The sequence below is a fragment of the Blennius ocellaris genome (assembly GCF_963422515.1).
Source record: "Blennius ocellaris genome assembly, chromosome: 17".
Taxonomy (NCBI): Eukaryota; Metazoa; Chordata; class Actinopteri; order Blenniiformes; family Blenniidae; genus Blennius; species Blennius ocellaris.
The window spans coordinates 8,834,122-8,850,967 of NC_137666.1; the positions used below are offsets into that span (position 1 = coordinate 8,834,122).

At 39.6% G+C, this 16,846-nt stretch overlaps 1 protein-coding gene across 4 annotated transcripts; it reads right to left on the minus strand.

Moving 5' to 3' along the window:
* Positions 1-159: 159 nt before the first annotated feature.
* On the minus strand, positions 160-16,298 carry snap23.1 (synaptosome associated protein 23.1). Of its 4 annotated transcripts, XM_080513360.1 has the most exons (11): positions 16,173-16,192; positions 15,989-16,105; positions 15,494-15,544; positions 15,248-15,357; positions 10,839-10,953; positions 7,147-7,188; positions 6,681-6,729; positions 5,177-5,294; positions 3,255-3,428; positions 2,988-3,132; positions 160-2,201 (listed from the first exon to the last, which is right to left on the minus strand). In XM_080513360.1, the coding sequence occupies exons 4-11, from the start codon at positions 15,253-15,255 to the stop codon at positions 2,139-2,141; spliced, it is 714 nt and encodes a 237-aa protein (XP_080369486.1). In that variant the 5' UTR covers positions 15,256-15,357; positions 15,494-15,544; positions 15,989-16,105; positions 16,173-16,192; the 3' UTR covers positions 160-2,138. The 4 variants fall into 4 exon arrangements, with proteins under 4 accessions (XP_080369486.1, XP_080369487.1, XP_080369488.1 ...); XM_080513361.1 differs by lacking the exons at positions 15,494-15,544; positions 15,989-16,105 and having other exon boundaries at positions 16,173-16,223; XM_080513362.1 differs by lacking the exons at positions 15,248-15,357; positions 15,494-15,544 and having other exon boundaries at positions 16,173-16,200.
* Between the last annotated feature and the right edge of the window lie 548 nt (positions 16,299-16,846).

Here is a 16,846-nt window from a genome sequence, read left to right on the forward strand (position 1 = left end):
TTTTATTTTCATTTTTAAATGTGCTCAATTTTTTGAAAACATGACCTCAGTTGTTACCCCGGGCTGTCTGCAGTGAATAGTGAGTCATTTCAGATTAGCAATTCATTTGGGAAAAAAAAAAAAAGAAGAAGCTGAAAAGTGCATTTGAATGATGTTCAGAATTGATTTATTGAGTAAAAACAGTTCAAACACTCATCAAACAGTAACAACAGTCATCTGTTAGAGCGAGATAATTTCAGAGGAGACCAGATGTATATGAACATTTTCAATGTAGACAAAATGGTAGTATTTACATTCCAGTGGCTGTTGATGAAACAATGAATAAACAGCCCCGAGACATCAATTCAGCTTCGGGCTCGACTAATTAGATCTCAGTTTGTGAGTAACAGGCTGAAGAGGATCACTTATAGGAGTAGAAAAGCCCTGAATAACTGTTCATTTAAACCTTTACAAACTCAGTAGGTACGTGCCCCGCAGTGGAGCGCACAAATTATCATTTCTCTTCAAAACAAATAAGCCAGTCGATGCATACGGGAGAGATTTCTCAGCATATTGTGTTACTTTGTCATTAGCCAATTTTCCTCAGCAAAGCTTCAACATAAACCCGCCAGGACTTATTCGGCTTCTACGTTTATCCCTTTCAACAACTTTCATTTACACGTGCACTTTTGCATGTTGCTGCCAGCGGAAATTTCACAGCCTGGCAAAAAAAAAAGAAAATTACGCTTTCCATCATCAGATTTTATCATTTCACTGTCGCTGTAGAGGCAAAGAGGCACTTCCTGTGATTCAGCGGCTGTTACAACACAACCACCGACCACCTACAAGGGATCCATTTTCAACATCGCAGGCCAGTTCTTAATCATTTTCTCCCCTAAACACTGCTGCATGTGCCATCGTGACACGAACCCACGTGTTGTGAAGTCAGCACAGTGGTGTGGAATCAAACATTTGTTTTCATATGTTTACACACTGTGCAATTATCAAACTTGGAAGAAATTAATTTTCCGCACATTAGCAGATTGTGTCGGAGCCCAGCATATGCCGGGAAAATGTTCTCGAGGGAGCTATAAATCTCGATTAACCGAGAGGTATAACGCAGAAAGAGCAGAGGAATTAGATTAACAGGACAATTAAAACGCTATGGTAAGTTCCGTGGTGCAAAGATGTGGAAAAGCCGAAATATGAGGCACTGCAGCCGAGCCGGTAGGTTTCAGCATTACAATAAAGTAAACTGAGACCCTAACATTAAGGTCAATGCCTCTACACAAACTTAGAAAACTTGACTTTCCATCAGTTAGATTCAAAGAAAAGAAAAAAAAAAAAAAATTGCTCTCATTCAAGGGCGAGTGCTTTTGTGTTGAAACATGAAAAGATCTGCCACGACTCATTCTAAACCACACGGTCTGCTTTCTTTTGAAATAGCTTGTACAAGTGAAATGAAATAAATGACGTGGGGAGGAAAAAAACATGATAATAAACAACTTTATTCACTCGTCACTTATGCCTGAAGAATAATTAAATAAGCACATAATCTCAAAATAATACAAACGATACAATAATTAAACGATGAACCAATGAGGAGTTGCGTAAGATGCGTTTCAGACCGGACCAGTAACCTCCATCCATTCATTCGCGTTGGAGACAAAGACGCAGACAATCAGTTGGTAGCCGATGACTTTGAGAGAAAAGCTAAATCAGAGGGGGGACAAATGTGAACGAAAAGCAGCCTGACCTGTGCTCCACCCCTCCCCGTCGTCATGTGATACCTAACGCCACAGGCCTGCCGCATGTTTGGTGATAAACAGCAGTGAGAGGCAGTCAGTCACTTCCTCTCCGGGGAAGTTTCTGATTCTTCCGCTGCTTCTCAGTCCAGCATGAGTACAGCTGTGTGTGTGTGTTAACAATGTGTGTGTGCGTGTGTGAAGGAGGGGAAGTTTAAAAAATAATGTTCAGTATCTACATCTTAGTGCAGGAGAGGCAGGTACAATGCTGGCAGAAGTTCTTCGCGACAATTTCTTATTGTGTGTGTGTGTGTGTGTGTGTGTGCGTATGCGTGTGATTGCAAGTATTAAGTGTGTGTGCAGCAAAAGAGGCTCAAGGTTGATAGATAAAACTGGCAGAAGCGTAAGATCCATCTATTTGATGAGCTTGTCGGCCCTCTTGTTTGCCTCGTCGATGCGATGTTTGTTCATGTCCGCCTGAGAAAAAAAAAAGAAAAGAAAAGAAAAAAAGTACAGAGCGAGAAAAACCAGGTGAAAAGTTGCAGTTACACAAACATTCAAATGTTTTCCTTTCCCAAACATTAAAAAGGCATCCTGTGGCGTTTTGTCTACCAGGCAGTCATTTTGTCTTGCTACACAGTCCTAAAACCGTTAAAACATTAATCGACTGTCGCGCAAATAAAATTCACAATATGCCGGGAAAGAACAGGAACGACGGGACACTGAGACTACCGCCAAGTAAACCTGCGTAGAAACAAACTTTAAACAAGTTATGTTGGCGAATAAAGTGCAGCATGTGTTGTCACACTTGAAAATGCTCTTTGCAATTGAATCAAAGAAGGAAAAAGAAGAAAAAAAATCCAATTTCACAAAGCCGGAGGATCAGAGTCAGAAGTTCAACTACACTTTTAATCTTGTACTTTCTTTTGGGTTGTGAACAAATCCATGGAGGACAGTGTCCATGAATATGTATAGAAACAATATAGATTACGCCTAAACCTTAGGTAGTAATCTGAGTGGAAACGAAAGTTAGTAAATCAAACCAAACAAACTGCATCTCAGTTGTATATCTTGGATGAACGGGAGAGTTGTTATCGACATTAGTCGCAGTAGAAGCAGAAGTGCAACAAAAAAGACCTTTTGCCACCAATATGTTCACGAGACAATCTTCCAATAATGATCGCGGTGAACATGTCGGACACATTTTCTGGAAACATTGATTAAACACGACAAATCTTTTGTCATACAGTTGAAAACTCCCACCTTGTCGGTGATGCGGTCAATCTGTTGATTCTGGTTGTCGATCTCGGTTCCCATCTGCATGGCCATGTCTTTCAGGTTGCCGATGATGCCGCCCACCGCCTCCAGGTTCTCCTCCATCTCATCCTCGCGCGCGTCCTCCGTTATCCTGCGGCAAAAAAAAACACAAATCAAGGCTTCTTGTGAACCGGGATGCGACTTTAGAGAAGTGAGGACTGCAAGTCGTTTCCAGAACATTGCGAGGACTGAATCATAAGCCGGGGTCCTGACCTCTTGATGTACGGGCCGGACGGCGCGGAGGCGTTCATCTGGGCGGCCTGGCCGTTTCGGACGCCCGCGGGCTGTTTTGACACCACGCCGGACCTGTTAGCCTCGCCGTCGCCCTCAGCTCCACCGAGACCCCAGGTGCGCTTGTATTTCTGGTCATTCTCGATTGACGACACCCTGAAGGGAAACAAGAGCCAGAGTCAATGATAAAATCCAGAAGAAGAAAAAATGTAATAAAAAAAGGATGCTATCATTCATAAAAGCATCAACAGGAAGTTTAAGATCTGTTACAGTCACAAGCAAAATTAATCGAAAAAAGTTTCCCTACCTGATGACTTGATAATGAAGAAACCGTCTTCTCCAAAGTGAAAGCATTTTGGGAAGATTTTATTTTAGGTTTAGAATCAAATCTGTTCCCATCATTAGTAACACCGTCTACACGACAACAGAGTTTCCGATGTGATGAGCGGAGAGCGACGTAGCCGTCATGGCAGTAGCTTGCTTGGAACGCCGTCTCACCTTCACCTCGGAAACGATTGGCGACGCTCACAAATTGAATCGCGCCGATCGCTTCAGCAGAAAATGTACATCCGACAGGCACATTTTTACATCTTTCTCTTTGAATGTCACACGCTGCCATTACCGACTGCATTTATGAAACGGCTGCAGTTCACGGCGAGTTCAGGTGAAGCGGCCCTGACTGATGGGAGCCGCGTCGCGGAGGCGTTCGACGCGCAACAAAGAAGCCACTGGGCCAAAACAAGTAGTTTTCACAGCTCTGCGCTCATTTTTACAATCTAACCGTCAAATCCAGCAGAGCGGAGTTTATTTGATGTAAGAGTTTATTTTATGTAACAGTGCAACATATTCAGAACTCGCTGCCCCCCCCCCGTCTCTACATAAACCATGCAAACACAACGTGACACGCAGACTGCAGAGTGTTTCTATTTGATTAAAACTTTACCGTCTGGCCGTTTTGTCAACAGGGCTTGGAACTACTTCGTACTACTTCAAAATATTGAATACTGTGTTTACAAGCGAACTGAGGTTGGATGAGCACTTCAAGTTAAAATCCAAATCTCTGGATTCAGACTTTTTTTTTTTCACGTGACGAGTCAAATATGGCGGCAGCATACAAAGGAATCAAGTTTTGTTTTGTGTTGAATGGATGGATTAAAGTCGGCTCCTTCGAGTCAGTGATCACAGAAGAGCAAAATAACAGCTGCATATCGGAGGTACAGCAGCAGCGTTACTCACCTTCATGAATTTTGTTAAAAAAAACAAAACAAAGAATTGTAAAATATAATTCCGAGAGTCCTAATTGGATGATGTGATCAATGGGCCGGTTTAATCAGTTCTACCTCGTGGACATAAAGTTAGTGCGGTAGAAATGGAGTCTGGTAGAAATCATGAATCAGCAAAACAAGCAGGACTTGACCTTGGGAGCAGATCAGAAACCTGGATGTTCAGTTTTCATCCACAATTTACCCTCAATCCAACAGCGAGTCAATATAATAAAATATTTAGGATCTCTTTGTCAATAACACCCAAAGCACAATTTCAAGCCAAAATGTACATCAGCTAACCTTTCAGCGGTTCAGTGAAATCAAAATATAAAATATTTAAAAACGGGATACTCCTCGTTTGTTGCAAGAAATTAACCTTGAGAATTGAACAGGCTTTGTTGATGAAAGACAAAAAAAGAAAAAAAAAATAGACTAAAGTAACAAGATCACCTGAGGTGATTCTGTCACTTAAAAATGAACGATGAATCTACGAAGCTGAATCGTAGATCATCAATATGAAGTTTTGTTCTACATCGTTGTGTCTAAAGATGAAGAAACGCATCAGGACATCACACCAAAACAAACCAACAACAAAACAAAACAAAAAAAACAACCCTGACTTTTGAGTGTGCAGGCTACCTGTCACAGGGGCAGACACACATGCCGCAGCACTTGGACAGGTCAGTGAGGTTTTTCTCAGCTTGTCTCATGTCCTTGTTGATCTGGTCCATCCCCACTTCCACGTTCCGCAACTGCTCTGAAACACAGACGGACACAACGGAGCGCGTCAGCTTCACAACCACCACAAATGGTTAGTTTGGCTTGTTTAGTACCTTTTTCAAAAAGATCAAATTTAAGCTAATGATCCGTGTGGGAATCCTAAATTGGGTCAATAACTGGGTCAATGCAGGAATAGAGAATTTGGAGGGGGGGAAAAAAGGGCGGTGTACAGGAAGCGGAAAAGTACATGAACACATTAATAACAAGTGCACATGAAACACTGCTTTTGAAGTTCTAGTTAAAAGCAAACCACGGGAATAAAATAGTATAAACAAACATAAGTTTATTCATATTTCTACAATACTGAAGCCATAAATGAAGGCCATGCGCATACTAGCACCTCTGCTGCTTTTCTTCTTTTACTAAACACTATATTATTATGATTATTATTATTACTGAGGTTGAGTCAAATTCATTCAACTTTAGTTTACAAAATACGTCACATTTCTTCAGGCATTTTATTCTCAAGCGTTGTCCTTGCAATCTTTCCTTTCGCGCATGACTGTGACGATGACTGTGGCTGCCTCAAGTAATGATTAATAGAAAATATTAGGAAGTCAGTCTATCAATCTTTATTTATGTCATGCCTTACAGCCAATCAAATGTAACTCAACGTGTGTCACAAATGACTGACAAACATTTTAAACATGTGTACATACATGTGTCTATCCAGAATGCAAAAATTTAAAGGTAAGACTATTACATGTCCAAAACAATTGGATAGAATCAATAGAAAGGAGAGAAAAATCTGTGTAAATGCATTTGCAAAAACCCAGAGAAACACAAATTGTGTGTATAATGCCTCAGAGGAGAAGGAAAACACACTAAAACATTAATGAACTGATTAAATCGAAACCTGAAAGTTAGACAGTCAAATTGAAGAAAAAAAAACAAATAGTGCTAAAAGATCCAAAGAAGATAACAGATTCAAACATAAAATTAAAAGAACATATTTTACAAATCCCAACCCAAATCAATTCCGTTCACGGGTTGTTCCAGCGATCGTGAGGGCACCAAGTGTTTTTGTTCTGCGTTTTGGAACAACTGAGTGAGAAACTAGAAGATCTGAAATGTCCGGGATCATAAACTACATGTTGTGCTTAATTAACCAGACTCTACATATAAGCCGACTCGCCTGTGTAAAGACTGACAATGGAGGTTATACGTGCTCTCATTATGCTCTTTATTCATACTCGTGCAGCTGAACACTTACGAAGGTGTGCACCCCAGACATTTAGGTAATTTTAGCACCAGCCAAATGTTTCTTTCTGAAGAGGATAATAAGCGTTGAAGAATAACGACGAGCAAAGCAGGAAGCAGACACGTGGCTTAATAAGATGCATCATTCAAGCGGAGTAGCTACCTCCTTGCTGGTCCAACATCACCATGGTGTTGGCGCCTGTCTGTTTGCTCTGAAAACACAAAACGTTACACAAAATCAGCACCGACAAAAAAAAAAGACTGCAGATGAATAAATGCATCACAAATTAAGGACATGTTCAGAGCGGATTCACCTCAAAAATGAATGAGGGTATTAGCGCTGCTCAGAACATGAAATCTAATATCTCTGACACGTTTTTTTCCCCCCTTGTCATTAGAATACCTCTGTTGTGAAGGGAGAATAAAACCTTTTCCATTCACATTTCCTTTCTATTCATGTTAAACACTCTTCTGTTTTCATGTGCTCGGAAATTGCAAGCTTGGATATTACATTGCTGAGATGTTCATTCATCGATCTGAAATGTTCGGACACACTTAGTGGCCTTTAGAAAGCTCAGCTGAATAAAAACTGGGCTTTGCGTCAGTAAGGGCAGAAATGTCAGTCTCACCTCCTCCGCCATCTGCAGCATCCTCCGTGTGCTTTCCAGTGACTGGGGAAAAAAAAAAAAAGGTGTTAACGAATAATAATAATAATGAGAAGTGAAGAAGGTCATTATCTAAAAGCAGGTTCCACACACACGGAGTGAATAAGACCGGAAGTGATCTGGAGTGCAGCCACACTGAGGATTTTTCAATACATTTCTTCTGTTTGGTTCAATTAGTTTCTCATCCCCCAAATGTAACTCAACAAGATCGCGCTAATGAAGAAAAAAAAAAAAAATAGATGCTCACGTCAAACTTATAGGGCAGTGGTTTGGTAACTGGAACGCTAATGTCGTAATACCGATTTCTGTATGATTTACGTCGGGACCGGTGGTCAAGATGTTTCCTCTTTAATTCCAACAAACCTGCCGAATATCGGCGAATGGGGCTTTTTAGACAGCGGGAGGAAAGATGGGGATTAAAATGAGGACGATAAGAGTAGATAACGAAAGTGAAAAGATAAACATGAAACATGCATAAAGCAGCAGTATTCATATTCAGAAATGTATAACTATAGATAGCTACAAATCTACACAACTAGATACACAAGTGATTGAAGCTGCAGGTAATTGCTGATTGTTGCCTGATTGTTGTGCTCCTCCGTCCCGTTTTACCTTCACTGCTACCGACATGACGTGATAGAGGCTGAATAAGAGTCCCTGAAAAATAGAATGATTATTACTGTATTCATGGCCAATCTGGCAAAACGTTTTATTTTAACGCGAGTACTTACCCTAACCCTAACCCAACCATGAATAGATTTTACATGTTTTATTTATTATACGTAACATAATTTAATAGTCAATTGACTTTATTTACTTCCTCTACTTTAGCTTTTCAAGAAGATTTTTTCCAAATAAATGCTGTTTATACATTTTTCCAATACTTTTGGATTACTAGTTGGACTAAAAATGCATTTTACTTGGTCAACTGATTTACAAAGCTTATTTTTTGTCCTATAAAAAACATTAATGTAAGTATTTAAGAATTAAACCTGAAAAATTATCACGTGAACTTCAAGGCAAGATCTTGTTTGGAAATGACATTTCTTTGCAATAATACTTTATTAAAACCGTTATTAAATAAAGCAATAAATCCCACATTTATGCATGCTGAATTGCTTTTTACTACGCAAAAAAAAAAAAGGCCTTTGATTGTCAAATAACAGATAAATTAACATTTTTTAATCACAGTTTCATGTATAATAAAAATCCATTTAATGTCAGCAATTATTGTGAAGTTAAATCAAATTTATTGGCTGATGGATTATTCTGTTTATGAATGTTCTGGTATTTATAAAAAGGCAAAACGATTTCATTCCTCCGGTACATTTTCTTTTGAGTCTTTGCACGTCTACATTGTAAAATTAATATTTACGAGCTGAACATTTTTTTTATATTAATCGATGGTTTCACTCAAAGATTCAACTGCGTTACACACGGCTGTTCGTCTCGAGCATGACACGGACGCACACAGATGCACAACACGGCGACGAAAAGTGTCGAAGGCGAGTTGGAATGCGGTCGGTTCAGGTGCGTTACGCCTTCCGAGTCTCTATTAATAGAAAATGCCGGCGATAAGAGACGAGCGTCCGAAGCCGCGAGCTCGGAAGCCACTCGGGGCACGACTCCATTGTTACCATCGCTAATGAACTGTTAACAAGAGAGAGTGGGGACCAGATTCCTCATTCTCCCTGTGTTATGTTTGCTCTGAATACATTAATCAGCGAGTTGAGAAACAGACAAACATGGAATTGGCGAGAGCGACTCCACGAGCACAGCCAGGTTTCTGTTGGCGAAGCCAAAACATCACTTGGGTGGATAAACATTACATTATGTCTCCTGAAATCCTTGAACTTGACTAATTAGGCCTGAAAACGTGGTCGAAGCCAAAATTTCCAGATTGGGGTGCTGTGAGAAATCTTTGAGATACAGACAATTGTGGGGTATTTTTATCATTCGTTTGGGAGCGCTTGAATGGGATGGTTAGGTGAGCTGCATGCAGGTTCCAGCAAACTACATGTGAGGCTTTCAAACAAAGAATTCGGGTGTTACTCTACCCAGAGAAAGCACAATCACGAGCATTAACGGGCTGCAAAATACCAGGATTATTCGGAACGGTCAACAAATTTAAATGACGTAAATACAAATTATAAAGAGTGGAAACATAGTAAAGCTCATGTTTGACATGATTTTACAAACGTATCATCACAGATTCCTGTGTTTTCCTGATATATTGTCAGTCGTTCTCTGTGGTTACCCAAGGCCAGAGTGGTAAGTAGTATTAGCAGAGGGACCCTCCCACAAACTGTCCACGGTATGATCTCCTGGGACAGCCAGGCAGCAGAAGGAGGAGGAAAGAGATAAAAGGGAAACATTGCAAAGTTAAGTTAGAAAGCAGAGAGAGCAGAAGAAAATAGCTTGGGAAAAAAAAAAAAAAAAGTAGAACATAAAACAACCGAAACAGACACATTTACATGAAGGTGACGTGTGCAGCTACAGCGAGTTAATATGCCTCCGTCTGAATCAGATGGCTGATTGTACGATACCCTGGAGTGCTGATTAAACAATTATCTCCTTGATAATAAAACACTTAGATATAGCTGACAACATTCAAACTGTCAAAACCACAGAGGGGTAAGGGAGCTATCAGGCTAAATTAGGCGTAAAGCCTTGCACACTTCCTATTAATGCCTGGCTTAATAATAAACTTGGAATGCAATGAATCTAATTACCCACCCCGTGCTCTTTCAGGTCTGCTATGCAGCAAATCCTAAATTTTTTTTTTTCCTTCTCATCCTCGGCCAGGCCAGACCTGGCCATCTTTAGCATGGATAAAATAAATTCTGGTCACACGTTAATGAAGGCAGGTGTGGCAAATGTAATTAATTTTATTTGCTGATTAGCTTTGTTTTTAAACCATCATTTCCAGATTATTTTGAGAAACGATGGCGTCTTAATCGATGAGCGTCCGTTGTGCTGGTTGGTGGGCCGCTTTTAACCTTTAAACTGAGGCAGCGTGTCTTACACTGCAATGAGTATTTATGCAGGTATTTCCCCAAATGTCAAAGTCTTCTCTCACGCTTCCTTTTTTCCTCTGCCGCTGCTGCATTAGATTCAATCATACTCCATTTTGAAAAACGGAATCGGGGTGAAGAAAAAATTGTGGAATATCCGAATATGCGCAATAGTGTTGTTACGAAGTGAAAGCCAAACCAAAACTCTCAACAGCAATCCTCTGCTGCAGGTTGTGGTCATATGTCCATTTCATTTGACCGGAAATGTATACATCAATTCATAATTCAATATTAGCAAGTCTAATTGACTTTCATTTAATTGATGATTATATTCTAATTTTCTCTCATGGAACTTCTGATGATAGATGATGCTGATAATTAACTGCAATTAATTAAATGAATAAGTACCAGCACGTGGTTCCATCGGGGACACTTCTTATTGAAAGTAATCAAACACCTGCAACTAACTTTTCAGAGCTCTGCAGCTCATCCCTGCTGTCCATCCGTACAAGTTTGAGCCTCTAACATGAGTTTAAGAAAGTTTCTTACTCAAGCAAAAAAGAAAAAAGAAAAGAAAAGCGCAATGACAAGAGCTGCCCTGAGAAAGAGGCCTTCTGTGTGTGTGTGTGTGTGACTCAGTACCTCGTCAGTCACTTGGTTGGCCCTCATCGTGATCTGCTCCACTGTCATGTCGTCCATGTTGGTGGTGTCCTTTTTGGAGACTCCTCCCGTGGCACCAAGCTCAATGTGCTGTGGCCTGGAAGAGAAAGCAGAGGAATCGATGAGGACAGAGCCACAAATATGACCCGAGTCTTCTTAGAAAAAGGTGACACACTTTGTCAAATGAGTAATTTTTTTTCAAACAGCACATCGTCTACAGCATATGAAAATGACATTTTTTTTTTAAAGTCTAGTTTTAATCAAGTGAACTCGTGTAATGATTGGCGTTTCCCCAGTTTATAGAGGTTTGAAAAGTACAGAAAAATGTACTGAAAGTCATGTACTGCTGCATTAATTAAATTCTATTCAATTATAAATGAGTACACAGTATATATTCCCTTGGTTAGAAAACAATTGTAATAAAAAGTACAAAGTATCTTTCCAACCACATTCATTTGTATTGTCAAGAGCATTCATTTGATTAACTTACCTTCATAAAATATTCATAGCACATTCCTCTAAAATACATTATAGTAAATATATGTAGATGTAAAGTAGGAGCTTTCTTCGTTGAAAGAAGAAACTCACTGGCTACAGAATTGTGCATTAAAAAGATTTAAATACTAAATAGTGGGCAAACCGAGCAGATACTTACTATTATGAGGTGTAAATTGTACCCCAAGCTACTGCTTTATTAGTAGTATTATGAGCATTTAGCCTCTGAGGTGGCCGAGACTCGGCTGGTTTAATCTTCTAATAACAAAGACCCTGAACCCCAAGTTGGCCTCCATCTTGGTGACTTGCATGGCGACTATTGGTACTGGTGTGTAAATAATGGGCCTGAACAAGCAAATGTAAAGCAGTCAAAACAGACACGGCAACTAAGTTACATTATTTTATATGCTGCTGTTAGAGCAAAAGATTGTAAAACTTCACCAAAAATATGACAACAGATTTTGAGAAACTGAAGTTAGTAGCTTATTACTGAAATATTAACTTAAGATAAATATAATCTGGTATCCTTAATCCTTTGTGTTTGTGTCTGGAGGACTGAGATGACCTTCACTGGGTCACAAAGGATTTATTCAAGATCTGCTTTGTGAAGCATAAAACAGCTCAGGTTGTAGCAAACATCACCCTGAAATATTGTTAATTTTCAAATATATAACTCCTATTCTCTTTGAATGACATCCACATCATTATCAAAGCACACTTTTCTGTATCCAATGTCTAAAACTGTGAATATGATTCAATGTCATCATGAAAACACAACGTTTGCTATGTTCATGTCAAAGGAATGGAGACGCAATCATCATGCAAAACATAAACAAACCAGGTAGTTTCCCTGGTCTTAAAGGAGTGATAGAGTCAGCACACTGAATTAAAAAAAAAAATAATTTAAACCTTAGCTGCAGAGTAATAAGAACAGTCAGATAAGCTAACAACGATGGAACTGAGCAACTCCGGCTTCAAAAGGAAAATTAAGAGTCGTGAAGTTGTTGGAAATACACGTTACAGGATTTAATAACATATTCTACTTTTGAATAACAATCTGTAGCCACAGTTGGAATTTACAAATATCGTTGAACAAGTTCAAGTGGGTATCATGTAGAAATAAACACATTTTCTTTAAAAAAAAAGTTGTAATAATGATGCGGTGTTGAATAGTTTTACTGATATATTTGTCCTTGTCTGATTGCTGAAGTCAGAAATTACCATATAATTGTTTATTTTTATTGTAAAGAGGCCATTCGGAGATTTTAAAAAATAAGGTCCCCCCCCCCCAATACAAATAAGGCAAGATATCTCAACCACTTCAAGAGAAGTCATCTAAAATCATACCAAGTTGATTTATTTGGACCATTTCAAGCAGTATTTCCTGCCATATGAGCAGAAATGCTGGGATTCTCAGCTGAATGATGGTATTAATGTTGTGTATCTCTTGGAAAAGAAACCATGAAAGAAAAACAGTTCATGTTAAAAAATAAAAACATCATGGAGAAACTTTCTCAAAAAAAAAAAGGAGTTGCAGAAAGATTGTTTTCAATGCTTATCAGATTTGTATTGTCCTGGTTTATACGAGATATTCTAACTATATCAGCTGCGTTATACAAGCCCTGGATGCCTATACTTATTGCGTTATCCACATTTTAAACTTTGTTTTGTTCATCATTGTATCGAGACTCCAAAAAAAACTCATTTCCAAAATGTCACTACATTTCAGGGACACAGAAAATATCAATAAACTAGAAAAAAAAAGAAGAAATTAAAGGACTTTATATAAGCAATTGCTTCCTTTAGATTTGGAGGTGGGATGAACGCTGTGATCATTATAAAAGGCCTGTAGTGATAAACCACATTGTGATGTGCAGAAGTGAACATGGGAGATGGCGAAAACAACACTGCACTCAGCTTTCACAGTGGACACACAGAAATGTAGCAACTGATTATAAGAGGATACGAGCAGAGATGCTAAATAGGTTAAGACAAGAATGATCCCCTCAGTGCTTTGTATAACCTGATTGGAGAATCAAAACCGACTGATGAGTTTTTCCCTCTCATGTTGACATCAAAACTACTCTCAACAACAAAGCTTTTTTCGAAATGAGCTTCTTAAATATTTATGACAGACTAATCATGTACGATAAGATAAATAAATCACATGAAATACATGCGATGAGATTTGATGCGAGAAAGCCAAGGACACCAAATGTTATTATAGGATGAGAGACTCCATGCTCACAAGCATCTTTATGGACGGCATGCAGGGACCGCTGTGCACCAGAGGTTATTCACCGCATCTAATTAACTGACTGAGACCACGGCGGAAGATTTACATACACGCAGCTGCCATGTCTGAAAAAGAGCAGGTACAGTAAGTGCATTAAAATGCTAATTAGCTCCATCTTTGGTTGCTTAATGCTAAAGGCTTAACGATACTCAGTGTCGCCAGAGCATTAATAAAGCTGGAGAGCAGTGCCACAAACACTCCAGTTTTTTTTCCCCAACTTGTGGCAGATCAACTTCAATAATTAACAAAAAGGCCACAATAGCGTTCAGATCAGCATTCGGATTTCATGATCTTGCACAATATGTACAACAGCAGGGCAGCATAAGGATGTGTCACTACCAAGCTGTGAACAGCAGTGGCAGAAAAAGTTGATTGTGGTTCCTCATTCAGGGCCATGTGTTGTGGAAATTGACTTTTTTTCCCCCCCTGTGCTCTCGATGTATTTTTTTTTTTTTAAACGGTGCAGAAGAGAACAAGTCTTTGAAACAATTCAGACAAAGCCTGGCAGATGAAAGCAGATATGAATACAATTCTTCTGTTTGAGATCTGAAAGCAGGATAAAGGAGAAATGTAGCAAAGAAAGATACAGCAGCAGCCACAGATGTGCTCGCCGCAAAATAGTGCGCTGTACCAAGTATTCTGTCGAGTTACACAATTCAGAAACTAGAGCAATAGGTGTGGTTTAGCTGTGTTTTCAGAAGACGATCAATTCAGTAGCACATCCATTAGCTGCTAAAACTCTGTCTGAACATGTGATGTCCAAATTAGTCTTCCAATACATTTCAGCAGATATGAATCCACATTAAATGTTCCTATAATCTAAAATCAAAGCACACTGAAATACCTGCCGTAAAGACAACCAAGGACATATGAGGTAACATGAGATCAAATCCATCACATGATTAAATAATCTATAAGTTTTCTGCTATGCACAAATCTGTACAGCCAAGGACAGAGAAGCAGATAGCCTTCATCATTTTTTTTTAAAATAGAGACCCAGAAAGCTCCCTCTCTCTTCATTCCCTTTCCTTTACAGTGCAAGTGACATTTTCCTGTTTTGCCAATAACCCTTGAACCTCATGTTCCCTTTTAAACCTGCAGCGACTAAACATCCCGAGGAAAAAAAATGAAGAGGAAAATGGATAATCTACTTGGCAGACAGTGCAGAGGATTTAATGTTGTCGACTCTGCATTTCTTGTGGACAAGAGTGCAGTTGGTTCACACAGGCTTGACTGCTTTTTCCCAACCGATTATTGGACTTGGCACAACTGATGTGCGTTTACAACTGTAACACCGACGGTGGGCTCATTCACACATTTTGCACTCCTCTGATACCCACAACAAGAGCAGATGAACATGTCAACGCTAAAAGATCAATTCCTTGTGCCAGTAAAGTTGACCAACAAAGAGCAAGATATTGATTCATCCTCACGGCTCAATGATGAGAGGTTTGCACTCAAATGCTACAAATAGACAGGCGATGTTGCATTTTGTGCAATTTAACCTTATCGAACCGTGTCTCGTTTTCAATTCATGTTTGGAAAACAAGGCAGAAACGTGACACAACAGGAAGAATTTAACAAGCCTTAAAAGACATACCCATTCATAATGGCGTAGTTTCTTCACAGCACCAGCAAACTTATGACAACAGAGCTCCTTCAGGGAAACAATTCTTGTTCTTCTGCCCAAACAGGTTTCTCCAGATCTGTCTGCCTGCACACAGTGGTGTCTTAGTCCACTCATGTTGAGGACACATCCTCCAGCTACAGCTCTACTTGAGACTTTTAAGCACATTTTACTAAACATATTCATTGCTGGATTTCTTGCTTTTAATGAAGTCATTACCTGCATTTTGGATTGAAGTGGGGTTGGAGGCAGTTTGGGCAGGGTGGTTGACTGATAATACAAACCCGTGAGCAAAAAACAAACAATGAGATCATGCTGTTGGGAATACACCAGAACGAGGGCGTTATATTTTAACGATTTACAGCAGAAAAGAGCTTTTTAATGAGGTTTTCACACCCGGAAGACACTCATAACAAGTAGTTGATTATTCCCATCGTTACATTTAAAGATGTGTTGGCTGACTGAGATTATACGACCGATGGGAACACAGATAAGTGCTGAGGCACCACGTAAACCCGTGTCACTTGATCCAGCAGGTGACTGAATGAGAAACATGATCGAAAGGTGGTTTGTTTAAAAAGGGATTCAGGGTGAACCCCCACACCCAACACACGAGTTGTTGCCAAACACACTTCAAAAACTCATGGGGAAAAGTTACAATAATGACAGAAAAAGTATCGAAGACGGCGTCAAAGCAGTTAAATGTTTCCTTACATGCTGTAAAAAGTTGTTTGTCGATCGCAAACTGATCCGGAGGGCGCCTCGTTGAACTAGCTTAAGAGAAGCTAGCTCGCTGGTTAGCCAGTTCCGCTTCCCTGTCAACTGCCAAAACTGCCGCCAACAAACTAAGTCAGGGATAAAGCCCGCAGAGATAATTCTCAAGAGCGTCAATACTTACAGTTGACCTCCCCTCTTTGTGAAAAACGCGACGTCGCAGCTCCACCTTGTTGAAAGTATGTAAACTTAACTCAGGAAACTCCTGCTGGATTCCTTCACTCACGTCACCGACTCCTGTGACTGCTCGAGTCCCCAGTCTGCTGCCTTCAGGGACAATCGGAAATATGGTTATCGCTTGAAGAACTGCGCTTTGGCTGTTTCACTCATTTAAAACAGATTTACACAAACAGTATATCTATCTATTATTTTACATCAATAACAATACATTTAACTTTTTAAATAAACATATGCTTTTTAGAGAGATTGTCCTTGTTCCCTGTATTTATTCCAGGTCCTTTGACTGTCACAAAGGTAATAAATTGGTATATTTCTAAAATATAATTTTGTTAAGGTTCATTTCTGATGAATTAACAGAGCTGTCAAGAGCCAGCTGGGTTGTAAAGACTCAGTTTAGCTGTACTTTCTTTCACTGTAATGGGGAAGGTTAGTGGCTCTTTGCCACTACCGGAAGTCAGTGCCTATTTGTCATGACGGAGCCACGCAGTAGCGTTGACTTCGCAGTCTAAAGTTTATATATTTGAGAGCATTGATATATAGCTTTCAAAGTACCCACTGTTTCTGAAGGCAAGACAATTCGGAAATATCCCTAGCTTTCTTTCTGATGCCGTCGTTCAC

Bases quoted from the DNA above. Each gene is read 5' to 3' on its own strand.
- snap23.1 (XM_080513361.1), bottom strand. The intron at 7,189-10,838 runs GTACTGAGTCAC...TTTTTTCCCCAG, and splicing joins CCAACCAAGTGACTGACGAG to TCACTGGAAAGCACACGGAG. The intron at 6,730-7,146 runs GTGAGACTGACA...TTGTGTTTTCAG, and splicing joins TGCTGCAGATGGCGGAGGAG to AGCAAACAGACAGGCGCCAA.